Here is a 20,662-nt window from a genome sequence, read left to right as displayed (position 1 = left end):
TAAGTGGTGCCATTTTCTAGCATAGGCTGGTGTATTTTGTTTGTCGTCTCTGACGGCTTGTCACGATGTTATGAGTTTATTATACCCTGGAGTTCTGGTGTTGATTGTTTCGACGCGGAGGTAGTTTGTTTCATTCCAATATTCTTATCCCTGGAACTCAAGTTTCTTCCAACGACATCAATCCTAGAGCACTGGTGGGTCTAAGATTCCCTAGTAGATACCTACCCAGGTACCTAGGTAGGCACTAGGTTGTGCAAGGGTGTTCCAAACGTCGGTCCATTCATTATGCCTAACCCAGCTACCTCTCATTCCCGATGAACCTCCGCATTCTTGGGCAATAACAGCCAACTGATACCAGCAGCACTGAATAAGCCTACAAGTATGGGCTGCAATACCTTAACCCCTACCCGAGCCGCGATGATACCAGTGATGGCAGGGAAGATCGAGCCACCAATCTGACCGAGTACAAATACGAAGGCTTTCCGGATTAGCAATGATTCGAAAAGGAGGGGGGAAGTATGAATATCTCACCTATTGCCGAGGAGCGGATCTCTGGTCTAAAAATCTTGGATCCAACGGATATACCCTGATCAAATTGTTGATTTAATAGTCGTATACAAGTATACTCGTAGAAGAGCTAGACGATGGAGGGATTACCGTTGCGAAGAACGGGCCAGAGAAAAAGCCCAATAGACTAACAGCCACAGCTTCAGTGATGATATTCGGAACCCTACCAGGTTAGCAGCCACCCCCGACAAAGAACGAGATAGAACATACAGCCAAAACACCAATTGCAAGCCAACGCAAAGAACCGCGTAAATAAAGACCATTCTCCTCTCTCCTAGTCGATGAGTCGGCTCAGCAAGAAGCAGTCGGCCCAAAAAGCCTCCGCCGTAATATCCCGCAGGCACGTATCCCATATTCTTGACGTCTCCGTTTCGCACGTTGACCAGGTACTCGACCATCCACCCCCCAGCCGTGATGGCCGCACCCAGAAAGAAAAAGAAGAATAGACTGACCAGCCAGACCCCCGGCGTAGACAGTGTCTCCTTGATTTCCTTGACGGCTGCTTTACTCGCTGACTCTCGCTCTGGGCGATGCGAGTCAGAAGAGAGGGCCTCGTCTCTGACGACGTCCTTCTTAGACAAGACAGCAACACGATCATGAAACGACAACGTCACCAAAGCAAAATTCACAACCCCCAATCCCAAAGGAAAAATATAAAACAGATTCCATCGAGACTGGACATTCGCCGACGCCACCCCCGTCGCAACGAATGGCCCAACAAGACATCCAGCCATATACATAGCATGAATAAAGCCCAACCACCGATGCGCCGCGCCGGGCAATTGCGAAACGAACGTATTAGCATGCGTATCGTTATAAGCCTGGCCCAACGACGCGAGGAAAAACGTCACGGCGTAAAGTGGGAATGGCGCGAACCAGGCTCGCAGGACGTGAGCGAGGACTTGGAGCGCGGCACCGATGCACAGGATCGAGCCGAGGTCTAGATTTTGGCAGATTGTGCTGTTGGATAGTGCGGCGATGAACCAGCCGGCGAATGTTGTGGCGTAGAGGATGGCGATTGTGTTTGTGTTGATGTTGTAGCTGTGGATTATGTAGGGGATTAGGGAGCCTAGACTGCCGTCGTTGACGCCTGCGACGAAGAAGGAGAGGCCTGCGCTGAGGATTTTGGGGTAGAGCCATTTTGGGGGTTGATCTTGGGGTGGTGTTGGAGATGGGATCTCGTTAAGTGAGGTTCGGGTTTGTAGGATGATTGTTTCTGGTTCTGGTTGGGTCTGGGTTTGAGTGCTCATCGTGTTGATGGTCGAGTGTGAGCGGACTGAGAAGCATGAAGGTCGTTGGATTTGGTGAGGGGAACGAGGACGAGGGTGAAAGTGATTGCCCTTCTGATCCTGATGCTGATCCCGGACCTACGGGAACTCGGGCCGGTCTTGCCTAGGGTATACAACAGTACTCCGTATACGATTCTAGTTGGATATCGGCGTGGGACTTGAATCTGGGGCCGGCTGAACTCCGGCGAATCTCGCGCGGAAAAGAGTGAAAAGTGGGGGACATCAAGTGGAGTAAAAGCTGGCTGTTTTGCCAAATGCAGTCAATAAGCCAGCAGCTAAAAGACGCTAAATCATAGCATTACGAATGGTTATCGTAGAATGTTCCCAGTAAGAAAGACATGTCGATTGCGCCTACTTTTTAGTAAGTATTAGTACCAAGAGGTTGTTGGGTCAGGTTGAACAGATTTTCCAGGCCACATGCAGTCTTTCGGGCTTCAGATTCCTTTCCTCTTTTAGTACGGCCTATGTCAAACCTTTATGTCAATTTTGATGGGCTGTCTGGATATGAATTATAGATAGGGCCTAATAATATCCAAGGTAGTACTAGTACGCTCGGCCACAAAACCTTTGCCTCGAAATTACCGAGTTCTTGTAAAGTCTTCAAATCATGCCATTCGACAATGATCAAATTGTTCCGCTCAAAATTTCATTTCATTAGCTACTCAATGGTATTGTGCACCATATATAGGAAAAGAAAAACCAATTCTTGTCGAATAAAGCTCAAGAGAGATCTAAAACTCCATGTAGCTGGATGTCAAGAACACTTTTCCCGACATAGATGGGATACCTCCCAGCCTGAAGTCCCCAGGCCTGCTTTTCCACATCCCACTGACTGAGATCACGGCGCGTCAAGTCAAATTGAATATGCTTCTTCTTGCCAGAATCAATGGTCTTCTTCTCAAACCCACGAAGAACCTTTGGGGGTCCTCCTGGGATACCCACATAGAGTTGAGCAACCTCTGCGGCGCGAAATTTTCCAGTGTTGTGAATAGTGCAATTGACGTTGGCGACAATGTCCCATAGCGCCTCAGAGCCTCCTTCTGAAATTTTTGCACCACTTCCTGTAGCACTGTACTGCAAGTCTGCGTTGGAATGGACACCGACATCGAGGTTCGAGTATGAGAAGTTCGAATAGGTTAATCCATATCCAAACTCAAAGCGTGGTTGGATGTTGTTTTGAATAAAGGCTTTGTAATCAATGTAGACTCCCTCGGTAAAGTTGTCTTGAGGATAGTATTTGTTCTGCGTGCCCGAAGGAATGACCGGCTCAAGAAGCTCCTTGTAATCGGACTCTTTGCGGGCGACGGTGTACGGCAAGCGGCCAGAAGGAGACTGCTTACCGTACATGACCTCGACCAGAGCCCGGCCGCTATCTTGGCCTGGCAGATGGGCATAAAGCACAGCAGTAATGTTGGGGTTTTCAATCCACTCGTCCACAATGCGAATCCCTGCATTATGAATTATGACCATAGTGTTTGAGCACTTGGCTGCAACATTCTTAACAAGCTTATCTGAAGACGGATCTGCAAGATATGGTCGATCCCAGCCCTCGGAGGCGGCCTCATTGATAAAGACAAGACAGGCCTCACTGGCAGGATTCACATGTGGATCAAGAGAAATCAAGTCCCATGCCATGAAAGTATCGTCATCATATGCCTGGCGTTGGAACGCGTGGAGTGGGGCATCGATGTAGGCAGGTGTACTGGCGCCCGAACCACCTCCAACGAAGAGTGTGCCGTTGAACGCGACACCTGGACCACGGAAGTTGGGGTTCGTGCTCGACAAAAACATGTATTTCTCAGTTTCGTTATTCACTGCGCTGCCATTGGGATATGTAAGAGCATTTTGAAGGCCCATCGACCAGCCACCTAACGAGCCGTCATCCGCAGTATTCAAAGGAGAAGGAATAGCGTCGTATCCAAAGAGTGAGAGGAACTTCGGCTTTCGCAGAGGAAGGGCTCCTGCTGTATTCTTGACAAGAACATGACCTTCAATGGCCGATTGAAGAATGACATTCTTTGACTTTGGATCCCTGGCATCGACGAGATTATGAGGCTCGAGCAGACTAACAGGAATACCATGACCGGGGTTTGGTATCTCGGCATATTTATACCAAGAGGCGATGATGCGTGTTGCCATATCATCAAGTCGGAAGTCGGGCATCGAACCATTTTTGGTAGCTATGGCTAGCGTGTTATTCTCCCAATACTGGGAGTCCGGCATGGCGATGTCCATGCCTGCATTTGCACTGGCAATACCGGTGTGCTGGGCAGTCCAATCAGACACCACAAACCCCTGAAAGCCGAGTTCTCCCTTGAGCAAGCCATTCATAACCTTGCTATTCTGACATCCGTAACTGTTGTTGATACGGTTATAGCTGCACATGACTGATCCAGCACCAGCTTTGACAACATCCTGGAATCCCCAGAGATAGAGCTCATGAATCGTCTTGTCATCAATATTCGTTGAAAGAGACTGGTTATGCGAGCCTTCCAATAGCTGTGGAGAGTTCCGACTAGTTTCCTGTTCATTTCCAATGAGATGTTTGACGCATGCAATGACATTCTGCTGCAGACCACGGACAGACTCTGCCGCGAGAGCTCCTGAAAGATAAGGGTCACTTCCAAAGCCTTCCCAGTTGCGACCTCCCGAGGCGAGTCTGCCTGCAGGCCCAACAACAGGACCTAATGCCACATTGACACCCTTTCGCCTGAATTCAGCGCCCATGTGCTCTCCCCGAGAATGGGCAAGATCCCTGTTCCAAGACGCACCGGTGTGGATACCAGCCGGGTAAGAGTTAACCATATCAACCCCACGAACACCATTACCGGCATCTTGGAAACAGATACCCGGAAAGTCCAACCTCGGAACGCTGCCAGTGACCCCTGAGCATCCAGTAGTTGTTGATTCGTGTCCGTAAGTAATGTTATTTTTCTCTTCATCGGTCATCTGGGAAACGAGCTTTCGGGCTTTGGAATAGGCATCGGACCAATCTCCTAATCCCTTTGCAACAGCTGGTTAGAGATAGAGTCAGTATCACAATTGATAGGGCAGGTAGAGTAGAAGCTGGAGCTTACGTGTATTCGGCACCGATTCTGAACGGCCATAAGACCAGAAATTCTCGAGTTCAGAGGGACTGGATTGGCCATCCTGTGCAGAAGCATGTACTGCTAGTTGCAGCACAGCAGCAAGTCCTACGATAGACTTCATATTGCCAAGAACCGTGAATTTTGAAGCAAATGATGAGGGGAGTGAAAACCAAAGACACCTGAATGATTTATATAGGCTGTCTTGGAGCAAGAGTTATGTCCGAGTGTCCTCGGACTTGGGGCATGACGTTAATTGCATTGTCTCCGAGTCTTGAAGAATTAGTCTCCATGGCGGGGCTTGTAGTACAGCCATGGTAATTGAGAGTAGGCCAAGACCATGGCAAAGAGATGTTGTATACACAACGCAGAGGCTCGTGTGTTCGAAAGGAAAAGGACATGGTTCGGCTTGACTCGGTATAGACATCGACGTTCCCGAAAGGGGAATAGCTGCACCGAGAGACGTCCCAAGCGCAGATAGAATGGCGGCCAAATGCGACATCAGGATCAAAAAGGGTAGCACTTATTGCGTATCAGTGGGGGGGGACCAGATCCGGGGTTTAGCCGGGGTATGGCTGGGGCGGGTCGGATCTCTATGGAAGCCGTTCAGTTCTCTCTCTCGGGGTTGTACTCCGGGAAACATGGCACAGAAGCCATCCACCTACATGCACCATCCGGTCACTTTCCACAAAGCTTTCCAGTGATTGGATATCTGACGAGACGAAGAATGGAATTGGAATGCCCATCCGAGGCTGGGGTTGTTGACAGTGCGTCCTCCTGCACTCCAGGTTTTGTCCCACACAAGTTTGCGGGACGCACATGGCTTCCCCACAACCCCAGAAACACGGAAACTGTCCGTAATTTGCCACTTTTGTTCACCGAGAAGTGTTTGTCATGATTATACATCTATACAAGGGCTACGAGGAGTGTTAGTTCAACGGATTTCATGAAGAAACCCGCTTTCGATTTAGTCAAATAGGATTCAATAACGGAGACCTCCGTTCTAAAGCCAACTTTGGAATATTAGTGAACAGTCTCCGGCCGTCAAAGATGAGGAAAGGATCTGATAGCAACTTGGATCCGATGAAGTTTTATAAACCCTCCTGGTCAGTCAACTCAGGATATACCTGTCAATATTTCCGCGATGCCTCCATACTAATCAACTTGTCATGCGCACTAGGGAAGCCGATACTCACCCACCCGTGACGGCAGTGCTCCCCGAATTTCCAGAATTCTAAAAATTTTCCAGGTAGATTTATACTTTCAACCCGTAATTTATGCGCTAGTAGCTCAATAAATCTCCGAAGAGAGTGTATTTTTCCGGGCCTTTGCAATGCCGAGATTCCGAGTATCAATTTTCAATTTTCTCGGTTCCGTGGGTGGGGAGGGTCAAAATCCGAATCACATTAGCTTATGAAGGAGATTTGATTTCAGGGAGCATCCATGATTTGAATGAAGGAGGGAAGTGCTACTCGGCTTAACTACTACTACTACTTGAGTCGGACCAAAGAGTGGGATTTCAATAGCAGGTGGAGCTTTTTTTGATTTATTGCTCAGGTGGTTACACTTTGGTGAGATTCACGAGGGGACGGTGTTGGCTGTCATGCTATAATTTTTGCCATATAACAATTGAGACTGAGATAATACCTAGGTAAGCTAGGGATTCAACTTAGTAATATGCTAAGTGTCTGAAAAGCTGAATTCTGAATCCATTCTCTATTATGGACCTTCTATGTGATATGGGTTCAATCCCAGAGCTGAGCTCTATCAATGAATTATGAGTCTAGATCCATGAACCTCCCCCCTAGTAGGTCTGTCCTATCTTGCTGTAAGAAATTACTCCGCGTATCGCTAATTCGAGAATCTTTCCCAGCCTTCTCAATCTTCTCAATCCTCTCGGTCTTCATGTATATCGTAAAATAGCGACCGCCTTTCGATTTATCCAGGTTCGACGAGCTTTCTGATGAAGATTCATCATCCAACCAACCAAGATGCACTCGACGGTCGCGGAGCAGTTCATAGTTTGGATTTCGTTCCGTAAAGCTACAAAGATGCAGAAAATTTGAGTCCGCCAACAAGCTCCCAACTGCTGCAATACTCATTGGATTCTTCGGCAAGACATGGTCTGTATTCATGAGCACCGATCCAAGAATAGAAAAGACGAGAACCAGCCCTAGCATTACTTCAAGGACTCTGGTTGAGACTTTATCTTGATGAACGCGAAGACTTTTCGGCATAGTCAAGTTGCCAGAAATGGGTTTGTCGTCCAGTGTCCCATTTGCAGCCAAACGACTGTACTTTTTAAGCACCTGCGCTCTCACAATGCTCTCCTGTCGCTTGATTGTCTCTTGTACCTTTGCATCGTATCGAGAACTGCAGAGAAACTCCCTCGGAATCGTGTAGCGCCCATTCAGCAATGAGTTGAAGAAATTATCGATTTTTATATTTTCCTTGGTGACCTGGTTCCGTTGGGAATAATCAACGTTGCTCAGCATATCCAACTTGTAGATATCCCAGACTCCATTTAACTGTGGAAGAGGTTTGACAGAAGACTCGTCAGGAATTGGTGGGTGATCGGAGGGCATATCAAAGCCGGGAATTTTGAATCGAGCTACAGCATCGATGGATTCGATCTTACCAGCACAAGTCATTGCACTGATATGCTGCATGGTCAAATTCTCAAAATACCCCCACACGTACATCGTTAGGGTAGACTGAGCAGCCTCGCCGGCTCCATAACAGAATATTGGAAACGTTTGTCCAAAATAACCGTCCTCGGGAAAATCAAGGTTGTAATACGGATCATTGCTTTTAGTAAGCCATGTATCATTCGCGCCAGGAACAGGACAATTGTGATTTGGTGGATAGAAGTGGATTCTAAATCGGCTTGGCCATAGCCCAAGAAATTCTTGTGATAGGCCCTGGGAACCATATCCAGCAAATGAATCGTAATCTCCCGGCTCTGGCATGGTTATCAAGGAATAGTTCAGCGCTTTCCCAGTTGCCAAAGTACAGTCCGAGGAGCCTCTGATGGTCGGAATGCGGATATCTGCATACAAGTCTTCGTCCGCCCTCAAATCCGCATAGTCAGAAAGGGATAACTCAGGAAAGACTAGTTCTTCGTAAGTCCATATGGGATAGCTGAGATTGTCATTGAGAATATAGTCCGCCGTGATGAAGGCAGGTGCATCTGCCAGGAGAGCTGAAACGTCAGGCGATTTGACGAGGGTATCTTGCGTGAAATTCAAATTGATGACCTGGGGTACTTCGAATGCCGAAAAAAGACCACTGGTCACGATCGTAAGAAATGAAGCAGTCAAAGCAGCCAAGGTTGCTGACAAGACTGCAAAATTTCTCATTCGAGCAGACTGGATGAGATTCGTTATACGCAAGGCGTCGAGGAAGTTTGTCTCCAGAAACTCAAAATCGATACCTTCAGCTTTCTGTAAACTGGCATAGGGTGCAAGAATCCTTATGTTAGAGTCCAAGCTTCCGATCAAAAGGCCTATAAGCATCATCACCAAGGAAGGAACAGTTGTCCAAAAATAATGCATTTTACCATCATGGGAAGCCTTTCCCAGTCCATTGTTCTTTTGAGAAACACGTAAAAGAACCTCGAGAGCAATGATAGCCCCCGTGATCGCACAAAAGATGGATATTCGAGACCAAATACTCGGAAATGGCTTCCAAAACGACTTGGATAGGCGGGCGCAGTTTTCATTCGAGGTTTGAGTGACAGATTCGCTGCAAGCGTCAAAGCACACATTGTCTCTCTCAGTTTCAATTGAGGAACATTGTCGTTGGTTCCTCAAGAAGTACCTTCTCCCACAGGTCTTCTCCCTCAGAATGCCGAGAGGGGCGGCCCCTGCCCCGCGGAGAGATTGCCGAAGCGTTTGACTATTACTCATGACGTTGGCAATGGTGGAAATGTTGCTCGGATTTTGAGAAAGATTCCCATCATTCGGCCTGAGAAAAACCATAGCGACTGCTATCAGAACCGATACTACCAGACAGACCTCGAGTACCCGCAGTGGCAACTGCATTACTAACACACGATTTTCCTCAACAACGATGGAGCCATTGGTCTGTGTAACTCGTTGTTTCATGAGGCCGCCGTGTATGACCTGAGCAGCCATTGAACGATAAAAGGCCGAGAATATCTCCTCAAGCACACCATGTTGTAATAGCCTCTGTGCATGACCTGTTTTCCCTGCAATCCATGCACCAAGCTGTATGATGAAGTCAATTGACACCTCTGGTTGCGGAGGGCCACTGGTACTGTTCGAAAACGCACCATGTGCAGCAATGGGTCGACTGGCTGCATTCCCAGCGTAAGCTCCTTCCATCACCTGTTGAGATATATTCCAGGCATTGATATCCGTGAATCTTGGCTTTTCTGTTCCAATTCTCTTGAGGTCCATCGCGGTTTGCGGCTGGCTTAAGTTGTACGTAGCTTCCATGTTGACGGAAGAAAATGTGGGTTTGCAAAACATTTGAACGGAGTTGTCGAGAACAACCTCGTACCTGTGTGTCCAAAATGTGGAAGGGTGAGCTGTGAAGTTTTCAAGCATTCTCCCAACATGGTATTGCGTCGCAAATACCAATATGCGATTTCGATCTGTGTCGGTTGAATTGTCACATGTCACAGCTCTCGCGCGTGCCACATAGTTGGAATAGCCTGCCGTCGTATAGTCATCAATATAAGTCACATTGAAGATCGTGCAGGAAGGTGTTGTAATTCTGTTGTTGTAGAAATGGAAAGCATTGCCACCCCAGGTATCATTCGACCTTGCTACCTCCCACAGATCCAGTATTAGCTTCGCATGTTCGCATTCTAATCCTCCTTCCATTGCCTGTATCGGAGCCTTTATGACTGAGGCACTGGAAACACTCGGAGTAACGAAGCTTTGAAAGGTGAGGTTTGCATTGGTGCCACTGGGGTAAGTCAGATTCTCGAACTGAACCTGATTGAGAATATCAAATCCTTCAAGCCTGGTAGCATTGAATGTCGGGTGGTTGTCATCAAAGATATCAGACAGTTGAATAGGGACATTCATTCTTTGCACATTAACTCTCTGCAGTGATAGCAAACTGGTGGAGAACAAAATTGACAGTTGCAATAGAAGAGAGCAGGCAATCCCTGCAGCAACGATGAAGTGGCGATGTTTGAGGGATTTCCATAGTGCGACGGGCGGAATGTTGTCGTAGTCTAAAAGTAAACTCTTGTCGACTTGTTCTGGTTTCTGCAGAGACCTCCATGGACAATTTTGTTTGGTTTGAAACTCCGTACGCGCCCACAGTGCGCTGATGATAGTCAGGATGGCGGTGGGTGTATAGGTCCAGACATAGTGAAGACGTTCGACCGAAGATGCGATCCCGTTCTGAGACTGTGAGATATGATGCAATACCTCAAGAGCTGCAACTATGGCACAAGCAGTGAGAATAAAACAGGTTATAACTAGTCTTCGTAAATAAAATGGTCGCCATGGCCGAAGTCGAGATTGGCCATATTGTTTCGAAGGCGGAGGAGGAAGCGGATCCTTCCTTTTCAACTTCGAGTTGAAGTTAGTGAGAGACTCCCACTCAGGCATGACTAAGCTTTAATAAGGACCAGCCTTGAAAAAGCTAACACAAATGAACATGAATGATCTCGGGGTAGTCTTCATAATTATAAGATTTTAGATTACCCGACTACTAAACTGCATACCTAGTATTGGACCCCACGTTGGAAGAGCAAATTTTAGAAAATAAGCGCTGTACTACTGTCGCCCATGCTTAAGATGAAACATGCCACCACAGCACAGGCTTGGCTGCATATCGGGTACGCGCTTGCTCTCACATATCTCTCAATGGCGTAAAGCCCCGATGAGATACCTCGTAATTACTAACCGGCCTAGCGTTGTGCCCGAATCCTCGAACATTTGCAAAGCGCCATGATTTGTGCTACGATAAGCCGATTAACAAGAGGGCCAGGGCTAACTTGCAAGTTTGGAGATGAGTAATATTGGCATTTCTATCATATCAACCTTGAAAGCCTACCCCGCATGGTACTTTATTCATTGTAAGCGATACAAATTGTACCGCTTACAATGATGGTGAGTCTGATGGACAACCCCCCCCCCCTCCCAGAAATCACCACAAGTAGCCCTGATCCCATAATTATCACTTTCTGTGAGTTTATTGACCATGTCTGGGTATTTAGTGAATACGTAATTTCCAGCACTTTTCTTAGAATATGCCAGAAAGAGTTTTCAATATTATGGGCCCCGCTTTTCAGGGTCCAGCGCTTACCCTAGGGTAAGGGGTTGATCCTCCGAGGGAGCGCCTGGCCTACCTTAGGACGGACTACCCAACTCCCCCCCACCCAAAGTCGATGGTAATGAGAGGCTTCTTGCAACCCCAGACAGTAACCCCTTCCCAGAAGTCGTACATTATTGCGGAGCAGTTTAGTTTATCACGTTGAGAATTTACGTGAGACGTCGGAAAAGGAAGAACCTCCTCAAGAAAATGGAGATTTACATAGGATAGCAACTCGTTGTCAACATCAAGTTGAAACCTTGGAAGTAGAGAAAATAGTAAAGATGCCGTAGCAGTAGTACACAACCACTGGCAATAAAACCGAAAGGGACTCAGAGATGGATGACAAGACAACTTGAACCTGGAAACTTGAACTTCAAGTTGTATATGAGGACCTCGGGACTTGATTTAAAATACTGTCAGCAACGATTCAGGATCCAAACAAACTTGAACGCCCGTGCTAACCTTTAAGTTGGATTCCTAGTAGAGCCATCTACAAAATTGCAGTCGCATTTGCATGCGAGCCTACGCCCCCTGGATATTTTCAGCGGCTGTTCAAATTTCTAACACAATCACACCGAGCATATTCGAAAGACTTACCGGGCATATTGGCAGGGGCACTTGTCATAAAGAAGGTCCATTTACGAAGCGCCCTGCATCTTACCGCTAATTTGTCCAGATCCCACATCTCACCGATTGGACACCCCCAAAGCGACAGCATACTCTGATGCAAGCTTATATGATCCGGCCCAAACCTTGGAGGTGGCCAGACCTCGAAAGTCGGCGAGTCACCAACCCCCGCGGCAAAATAGCAGTCGTGTAGCCAGTCCCGGATTGGTTTTTCACGCGAGAGTCCTGCGAATTCCAGGTCTTTGCGAGTAGCTGCGGCATGGCGTTCATCTGGTCCAAGTTTATAGTATTCCTGTACGAAGCCGGAGCGTACAAATAGCACATCTCCTGGTCGAATATCGCCACCTTGCGATTCTGGTCGAATGTCAAGGCCCTGAGAGACGGCGCAGGCTTGGAGCTCAGCAAAAGAAATCGCGTGTGGTTTATAGGGGTAGTATGGCTTATTGTGAGTATGCGCGTAATGATAATAGTCTAAGAGCACGCCTCGGCCAGCAATACCGTGGTCTGCCCAGTGATGAATGCTACAGCGGAGGTTGGCATTTTCGCCCACAAAATCGGAGCTTTTCGCCTACATGCATCTGTTAGTATCTACCAGAGTGAGGGCTAAGTTGGAGTCCATACCCCGTTATAGAAGGTCTTGGTGGGGACATGGCAAAACTAATTGGTAGTTAATTAAACAGATGTGGAGTTTTTCGAAACTGTTCCATTGTGAGAACTGACATGTCTGAAGCCATCCCATTGGGTGCTGCTTTGTGTGTTCATGGTATAGGTGTCATCATATCCCATATTCGGAATGTTTGTTTTGATATTGTGCTGGAATACTTCACGACCGAATGCAGGTGTCATAGGCACATTAAGAGGCAGGCTAATGAAGTGTCAAAAGTTAGTTACCTTTTTGAGCAACTTCAATAAGACTCACTCCAGTCGAATCATATCCCCAGTCTTGATCTCTGCGGCAGCCAGCTTTACACGTTCTGGCGTTAATAGGTTCAGTCTCCCGAGCTAGATCAAGCTCTATTAGCAGCGGAGCAATTCTAGAACGGTGGTACATATACCTGATCTTCTTTCCCCCAGACCCAAGCCGCGCCCTCGGGGGCATCAGGCAATTTTGGAAGTTCGTCGTGAGAAGGAAAACTGAGTGAGTTGGGATCCCAGGGCAGCTGCTGCGGGGACTGGACTTGCGACATCTTAGATTCCCTCGCTTCAAGATGATTCGAGATTACGGATAGACGGTCGGTCGAATTCGAGGGTGGCATTTTCGCTTCGCTTGACAGTAAGTGATTTGAGACTACATAGACTTATTGAATAGGCTTGTAGAACCGGCACCACATTAATATGATTACACTCCAAGTAAGCGGCGTGCGGGGATGAGGGGTTCTTGCCGAAAATAGTCCATAAGTACCGAGGATGTTGCAGTGTGCGAGGGGGATTCTCGGACCGAAGACTTGAAATCCGAATCCTACATACATTAAGGAAGAGGGAAGTTTACGAGTAGAAACCAAAGTTTTTTTTGAGAGAGAGCTTTCAAGCCCTCTATTTTCCTTTTTCATTGATTGGAGTTGTCTCCTCAAGTCATGGATATGTTACATCCGCATGCAAAAGCCACTGAGCCAACAAATAAATTGGCCTTGAATGATCACGACCATGCCCTCAAGCGAGATGCATGTCGCAAGCCATCGGGGCGCATCTGTGATGTCGAAACAGAGCACACCAGGTAAAAAATTCCCACCCAAAAGACTTAGCAGGAAAGACGCTGAAAAGGGGTATGCTTGACATAAGACAGAATGATGAGAAAAAGATTCAAACACCCGAACAGAAACAGAAAACACCCATAGTTGCCGGCCGCAAAAAAAACAAATCGTATTGCCGTCCCACCATGCCCAGTCCAGGTTCATTCCCATTGCGCCGAAGAGAAGAGACGGGTTCAAGCATAAGCATTCATGTCGTTCATAGGTCAGGACACCCCAAGGAATATGAAAAGAAAATAAAAAACATAGCAATCATTGCAACAGAAGCAGGTAGGTAGATGGCTTTATTTAAACCTGGGAAGGAATACCAGTGGACTGCGAGGGGGGACGGCCACCACGGCCACGACCACCGTAGCCGCCTCGGTAACCACGTCCACGTCCAAATCCACGTCCACGTCCACGACCGCGACCGCGGCCATAGCCATCAACACTGCCCTGTCCGAATGTCTCGATGTTACGCTTCTCTTCTTCGCCACGCCACTCGCGACCACCGAGACGGCCCGTAGAGTTCTCCTCACGGTCACGAGCTTCGCTTGAGATGTTGTCGAAGAAAGAAGACGTGCGATTGTATTGATTGTGCGTGGCGCTGTCATCAACTTCCTGTTCGTGGAATTCGTGTGATTCAGCTTCGGCAGCAGGAGACCCGGTAGCAATGGCCTCCTTTACCAGGTCCTGTTTGTTGAACTTGGCATTCGCGGTTTCGAAATCGTAGTCCGACTTGGGGATTTCGATTTTCTTGTGCGGAGCACGAGCACCGCCACGGCCGCCCCGGGGGTACTGATGACCACCCCGTGGGGCCTGTGTGCCATCATAAGGGCGCATCTCGTTCATCTTACGAGTGACAGTATCAAGGGAAGCGTCAGGCTGGCCTTGGACTGGCTTCTTCTGTGCACCAGGCTGAGGGAGCTTAGCCATGGCAGCAGCAACAGCATTTGCGGCAGCAGTTGTGGCATCGGTCGCTACAGCACCTTGTGAGGCGACAGCAGGAGCAGTGGACATCGGGACAACAGGCTTTGGTGCAGCGATAGGAATAGCTGGCATAGCCCGGCCATTTCGTTGAGGGGCACTATATCCTGGAACAGACTTAGAGCCAGTCGAGCCCTGAACAGCTTCGGCCACGGAAGGCTTCGACTCGACCGGGGGAGGTGGGGCATTCTGAGCCGCCGGTGTTGCAGGCTTGCTGGGGATCTTCTCTCCCGAGGGTAATTCAGAGGTGGCACTGGGGCCCGTGGGGGGTCCTGGGGGACCGGGCCTCTGTTGCTGGGGCGGCGGCTGCTGCTGGCCGGGGCCACCCATGGGCATCTGGGGAGGGAACTGACCCGGTCCCTGAGGAAAACCCGGACCAGGTGGAGGATACCAGCCTGGCGGCGCCCCATATGGCATATTTGGATAGCCACCCGGTCCTGGTGGGAAAGGAGGAGGGGGGGAAGCGCTGTCCATAGGGCGGGTAGAAGCCTTGCTGGAACTGTGGCTGCTGAGGGTAGCCAGGAGGCGGCTGTTGAGCACCTTGAGGCTGCTGAGGGGGGAGGCCAGGAGCACCAGATCCGGCTTCAGGACCTTGTCCAGGAACGGGTCGTGGTACATTCTGCTTGCATTCAAGTCAGCAAGATAGTCCAATTGAAAGAAATGAACGAAGGCGGGTGCAGGAATGAAGGGTTGGTTGATCAATCAGAAGGAAGGCAACGGAAAATTCCACATGGTTTTGCGCATTAAGAACAGGTCTGTGTTTACATCCGAAATGATTCATCATTTGATCAATTGCCCGACCGCGATGAGTACAGGCGAGGAAGGGTTGGGTTGGGATGGGATGTTCATGTATGGTGCACTTACTCCGAGAATGGCGGGGTCATCCGGAACCCGAGGGGGTTCGGGCTGTGTGTTCTCCTGCTTTTCCTCGCCGGCGACACTGATGTCTTTCACATCACTGCCACGGAAAACAATGTATTCATAGACACTCGCCGAAGGAGAGACCTCCTCGGCGGGGTTTCCCCGACGACCCTCGGTGCCAAATGATTGAACATTTTCGAGGGCTATTGTGGAGGCTTCAGGGTTGATTTCGTGAAGTGTGCCAACATAGCTGAGGAGAATGAGTAATGAATCGAGGTGGAAAGGGATCAAGTAGAGGAAAACTAACCGAATATCGCTCTTTGAGATCAGGTTGAAACGCTGACTGCCAGGTGTTAACTCCAGCCCAGCCGCACAAACCCTGGTTCCGACCAGCAGGTGCAGACTGACCCTATCAAATGGTTCATATCCATCCTTGCAGGGAGCGCGGAACCGCGCAAGAGAGAGTAAAAAGAAACAAAGGGGGAATAGGGAGAACGCGTAGAGAAAAAGGGTGAGTGGGTAGAATGGGAAGAGGAGAGAAGGAAAAAGAAGAAAATCTGCGTTCAGGTTTTTGGTGAAGACGGGCTACGGTAGACTGCAGAAGCTCCGAGAGCAGTTTTGGACTGTGCGCGGGTGGGTCGAGGAGCGCTTTTTGTGAGAGATCCAACGCTGGGGAACCCTCCTTTTGGAGAACTTTCAAGAACGGGCAGAAACCAGAGTCATTCACTAGAGACACCATGACGAGCTCGTCCAATCGTGACCATTTTTTCCAAACCTCGTGAGCATCACCTCTTTACTGGTCCGGTATATACCGTGACAAAATACATCCATTCTCGACGCACAGCTTGATGCTGATGGAATGCTGCCCACAGTGCTGCTCTCGACGACCAGGAACGAAAAGACATCAAATCTCAGAATGAAAATGGAAACCCCATCAAGCTACAGAGCAAGATTCTAGCTGTTCGAGCAGACCCGTCGCATCCGGGATCAATCTATGTTGCTCAAAGTAGTGGGACCGTGAGGAGAATTGTTCTCGGAGTATGTCATGGTACCTCAACCAGCAGTAACTTACTAACAACCCTCTACAGACGGGAGAAACTACCGCTCTATTCAAAGGCCCAACTGCCCCATTGACCAGTATTTGTCTGAGTCCTGATGGAAAGCTGCTGTTTGCTGGCTGCTGGGACAAGACTGTCTGGAGTTGGGATGTAGCCTCAAGAGAGATCCGGCAGAGATACGAGGGACACAGTGATTTTGTGAAATCTGTGATCTGTGCCAGACTTGGCGGAGAAGATTTACTCATTACTGGCGGTGCCGACGCTCAAGTCCTTATCTTCAACCTTGCGACTGGGCAGCGGACCGAGACCTTCAAGGGCCATACGCGAGGCATCCAGGATCTCAATATTGACCCGGAGGTGGATGAAACTCAGGCCATTGTCTTCAGCGCAGGAAGTGATCGGGAGATTCGCCAATTCAGGATATTTGGAGGTGGTGACGATGGGCAGCCCCTCCTTCCTCACGAGACCAGTGTATACAAGCTCTTCTTCGACCAGGACGGGGATCTCTGGACTGCGTCTGCTGATAAGACTGCCAAGTGTCTCGTACGGGCGGATGGATGGAAGGCGAATCTTAGCTTAGAGCACCCGGACTTTGTACGTGATGTGGTGGTATACGAAACTGGCGGCTGGGTTGTAACAGCCTGCAGAGACGAAGAGGTACGGGTATGGAATCGATCGGTAAGTCCCTTCCCCTTCCCAGCACCAATCGAAACATCTAGAGACTGACCACTCTAGACCGGGGAGCTCCATCATACCTTCTCGGGTCACTTCGAAGAAGTCACTGGGCTTGCTCTCGTGGGGTCGACTGTTGTCAGCGTGGCTATCGATGGAACCGTTCGCCAATGGTCCCTGCGGCCTAATGACCTTCAACAGGCCATTGATATAGCAAAGAATGGCCCACCCAAGGATGAAGAGCCCGAGGCAGAATCGATGCTCACAGAAGAGGAGGAGCGCGAGTTGGCCGAATTGATGGGCGATGATTAATTGGACTTCTTTTGGTTGATACCTATCGCGCTTGAAGTGTCTAGGTTCAGCTGTGTGTACAGACTTCAAGTTACGAAAATATGTTCATAATGTTCATAATGTTCAATGTCTCTTCTAAACGGTCGACTCGACTATTAATGGTCTGCTCTTCCGTCCTGTTAATGCCACGTGACCTTCCTGATGCATCGATGACGCACATGGCCGATCTCCCGTGCCCCGAGGTCGAGTTGCGTTCCCCCACTTCTGGTCCTCCCCTCTTCTGTGCGACATCGTCCTGAATCCTCCGCTGTATTGGCTCAGACCCTGGTTAGTCTATCTGGACGTGGGGTAGTATCAACTTGGAATATTCTATTCCGTTTTCCGTTAGCTCCAGACTTCTGGTCCGCGGTGCCTCCCAAGCCCGCGGGATTTCTCGATCCTCGACTCTCGATTCTCCTCACCCCTCGAGCTATCGCAAAGAATACTACAGTATGCAGACACAGCACGATGTATCAGACGTGGGCCCCCACCTGGTCAACCGACTCAGTGAAAGCAGATCACCCTACGTGAGTCTGATTCTATTTCCCCCGGACAACGACCAACGCTAACGGCCCGTAGGTACGCGGGCATATGAATAACCCGGTAGCATGGCAACTCTGGGATGCATCAGCAATCAATCTCGCACAGAAACATAATCGTCTGATTTTCCTTAGCATTGGGTATTCGGCCTGTCACTGTATGCTCGCCAACCCCGACCAACCCCTTCAAATCAGTGGCTAACGGCTTGTAGGGTGCCATGTCATGGAAAAGGAATCATTCATGTCCCCAGAGGTTGCTGCTCTTCTCAATGAGTCATTTATTCCTATCAAGGTCGATCGAGAAGAACGGCCAGATGTTGACGACATCTATATGAATTATGTCCAAGCCACCACTGGCTCAGGTGGTTGGCCCTTGAACGTCTTCCTCACCCCCGCCCTCGAACCCGTATTTGGAGGCACATATTGGCCTGGTCCCAATTCTTCCATGTTGCTGGGTCCGGAAACCACAGGTTTTGTAGAGATCCTTGAAAAGCTGAGTGATGTTTGGCAGACACAGCAGCAACGCTGCTTAGAGAGTGCGAAGGATATCACCAAGCAGCTGCGAGAGTTCGCCGAGGAGGGGACCCACTCGCAACATGAAGAGCGAGATGATGACGAAGATCTTGATATCGAACTTTTGGAAGAGGCCTATCAACATTTTGCCTCTCGCTATGATAGCATTAATGGCGGGTTCGGTCGCACTCCTAAATTCCCCACTCCGTCGAATCTCACCTTCCTTCTTCGACTCGGTACATACCCTAGCCAGGTCACTGACATCGTTGGCAAAGACGAATGCGAGAAGGCGACCGCTATGGCGGTCACAACTTTAGTGAAAATGGCCCGTGGCGGAATTCGGGATCACATTGGTCACGGCTTCTCTCGTTATAGTGTGACAACTGATTGGAGTTTGCCTCATTTTGAGAAGATGCTGCATGACCAGGCACAACTTCTGGATACCTATGTTGAAGGGTTCCGTCTGACCCATGATCCTGAATTGCTGGGTGCTGTCTATGACTTGGTCGCATATTTAACCAGTCCTACTTTGCAATCACCGACCGGAGGGTTCTTTTCATCTGAGGATGCTGACAGTTTTCCAACCCCTAACGACACGGAGAAACGGGAGGGTGCCTTCTACGTCTGGTCGTTGAAGGAACTCACCCAAGTGCTCGGCCCCCGAGACGCCCCAGTCTGCGCCCGTCATTGGGGTGTACTACCTGATGGGAATGTTGCGGCTGAATATGATCCACACGATGAGTTCATGAATCAGAATGTGCTGTCAATCCGTATAACACCGAGCAAATTAGCCAAGGAATTTGGACTTGGGGAAGACGAAGTGGTGAAGATGATCAAAAGCGGGAAACAAAGGTTGCATGATCACCGAGAGAAAACTCGAGGACGGCCCGATCTAGACGACAAGATCATTGTGGGCTGGAATGGATTGGCAATTGGGGCACTCGCCAAAAGCAGTGTCTTATTTGAGGAAATCGAGAGCTCCAAGGCCGTCCAATGCCGGGAGGCTGCCGCACGCACAATCAGCTTTATAAAGGAAAATTTATTCGACAAGTCCACTGGTCAATTGTGGCGTATATATCGCGATGGCAGTCGTGGTGAAACCCCTGGCTTTGCTGACGACTACGCCTACCTAACCAGCGGCCTGCTGGACATGTATGAGGCTACCTTTGATGATAGCTATCTACAATTTGCCGAGCGGCTGCAAAGTAAGAAGCTTACCTAGCCATTTGAGTAATAGCTCTCCCTTGTGCTCTGCATTGGATAACTGACGTGGATCGCAGAATACCTGAACGAATATTTCCTCGCCAAGACTGGCTCCACGCCTGCTGGTTACTATAACACACCTTCAATTATGGCCCCTGGCATGCCGGGCCCACTCTTCCGACTGAAGACTGGTACGGAGTCTGCGACGCCGTCTGTCAACGGCGTGATTGCCCGTAATCTGCTACGCCTGGCCGCCCTTCTAGAGGATGAAAGCTACCGAACCCTTGCGCGACAGACCTGCAATTCCTTCGCGGTCGAGATCATGCAGCACCCTTTCCTTTTTGTTGGATTGTTGGATGTGATCGTAGGCCTCCAAATCGGGACTCGGACCATTACAGGTGTTTTTGGTACCGCAGACATTAGCAAGGAACCGGTTCCACGCGATAGCCTTGTCAGCCGACGAGATGAACCGGTCGCAGCGCGCGATCTGCTGTCACGACGTGTTCGATCCGAAGCTGGTTCTGGGTTCGGTTCATCAACTGTTGTTACCTCGTTAGTTGATGTGCGGCCCTCCCATATAAAAGATTTTGTGGGCAATCAGTCCTTCTGGTTGAAAGGGCGCAATCCACTATACAAAGATCTTGACAAAGCTGACCCACCGAAGAATTATTTGTCGGTATGCGAGACCGGGACGTGTCGAATTGTGGATCTCTAGAGCATAATTTTCTATATTGCTTTTTCTTGGGTCGTTGGGTTTGATTTGTGGCGTTCTGGTGTAGATGTGTGAATATGGGTGACCTTGCGTTTGATTGGGCGTGGCTGGTGGCACCTCGTGTCGGAGTTGACGCCAGACGTCAGATCGGGGGACCGATCGGAGATTAGGGTTACAAAATCTACAAGGGT

The 20,662-nt window shown here is 49.2% G+C and overlaps 8 protein-coding genes across 8 annotated transcripts; 2 read left to right on the top strand and 6 right to left on the bottom strand.

Annotated features, from left to right (window-relative positions):
• Positions 1–305: 305 nt before the first annotated feature.
• On the bottom strand, positions 306–1,817 carry N7533_009421 (putative MFS transporter; the record flags this gene model as incomplete). Its single annotated transcript, XM_057106071.1, has 4 exons — positions 306–478; positions 532–586; positions 658–730; positions 778–1,817. 4 exons carry the CDS (start codon positions 1,815–1,817, stop codon positions 306–308), a joined length of 1,341 nt encoding a protein of 446 aa, XP_056957520.1.
• A 759-nt stretch (positions 1,818–2,576) lies between these two features.
• Positions 2,577–5,066, bottom strand: N7533_009420 (beta-glucosidase; the record flags this gene model as incomplete). Its single annotated transcript, XM_057106070.1, has 2 exons — positions 2,577–4,870; positions 4,934–5,066. The coding sequence occupies 2 exons, from the start codon at positions 5,064–5,066 to the stop codon at positions 2,577–2,579; spliced, it is 2,427 nt and encodes an 808-aa protein (XP_056957519.1).
• A 1,651-nt stretch (positions 5,067–6,717) lies between these two features.
• N7533_009419 (DUF3433 domain-containing protein) lies at positions 6,718–10,533 on the bottom strand (the record flags this gene model as incomplete). The annotated part of the gene is made up of 1 exon (XM_057106069.1): positions 6,718–10,533. The coding sequence occupies one exon, from the start codon at positions 10,531–10,533 to the stop codon at positions 6,718–6,720; it is 3,816 nt and encodes a 1,271-aa protein (XP_056957518.1).
• Positions 10,534–11,732: 1,199 nt separating this feature from the next.
• Positions 11,733–13,125, bottom strand: N7533_009418 (uncharacterized protein; the record flags this gene model as incomplete). Its single annotated transcript, XM_057106068.1, has 6 exons — positions 11,733–11,773; positions 11,840–12,437; positions 12,491–12,526; positions 12,590–12,734; positions 12,789–12,871; positions 12,925–13,125. 6 exons carry the CDS (start codon positions 13,123–13,125, stop codon positions 11,733–11,735), a joined length of 1,104 nt encoding a protein of 367 aa, XP_056957517.1.
• A 780-nt stretch (positions 13,126–13,905) lies between these two features.
• N7533_009417 (uncharacterized protein) lies at positions 13,906–15,201 on the bottom strand (the record flags this gene model as incomplete). Its single annotated transcript, XM_057106067.1, has 1 exon — positions 13,906–15,201. One exon carries the CDS (start codon positions 15,199–15,201, stop codon positions 13,906–13,908), a length of 1,296 nt encoding a protein of 431 aa, XP_056957516.1.
• A 162-nt stretch (positions 15,202–15,363) lies between these two features.
• On the bottom strand, positions 15,364–15,875 carry N7533_009416 (LSM14 family protein; the record flags this gene model as incomplete). Its single annotated transcript, XM_057106066.1, has 3 exons — positions 15,364–15,694; positions 15,752–15,787; positions 15,853–15,875. The coding sequence occupies 3 exons, from the start codon at positions 15,873–15,875 to the stop codon at positions 15,364–15,366; spliced, it is 390 nt and encodes a 129-aa protein (XP_056957515.1).
• A 306-nt stretch (positions 15,876–16,181) lies between these two features.
• Positions 16,182–17,486, top strand: N7533_009415 (WD40 repeat domain-containing protein; the record flags this gene model as incomplete). The annotated part of the gene is made up of 4 exons (XM_057106065.1): positions 16,182–16,222; positions 16,317–16,482; positions 16,533–17,180; positions 17,238–17,486. The coding sequence occupies 4 exons, from the start codon at positions 16,182–16,184 to the stop codon at positions 17,484–17,486; spliced, it is 1,104 nt and encodes a 367-aa protein (XP_056957514.1).
• Positions 17,487–17,956: 470 nt separating this feature from the next.
• Positions 17,957–20,474, top strand: N7533_009414 (thioredoxin domain-containing protein; the record flags this gene model as incomplete). Its single annotated transcript, XM_057106064.1, has 4 exons — positions 17,957–18,031; positions 18,084–18,201; positions 18,256–19,761; positions 19,837–20,474. The coding sequence occupies 4 exons, from the start codon at positions 17,957–17,959 to the stop codon at positions 20,472–20,474; spliced, it is 2,337 nt and encodes a 778-aa protein (XP_056957513.1).
• Positions 20,475–20,662: the final 188 nt, after the last annotated feature.

Source organism: Penicillium manginii, assembly GCF_028828005.1.
Source record: "Penicillium manginii strain IBT 31320 chromosome Unknown utg000006l:1.0-4164085.0:1.0-4166146.0, whole genome shotgun sequence".
Lineage (NCBI taxonomy): Eukaryota > Fungi > Ascomycota > Eurotiomycetes > Eurotiales > Aspergillaceae > Penicillium > Penicillium manginii.
This window is presented reverse-complemented; position numbering and strand designations above follow the sequence as displayed.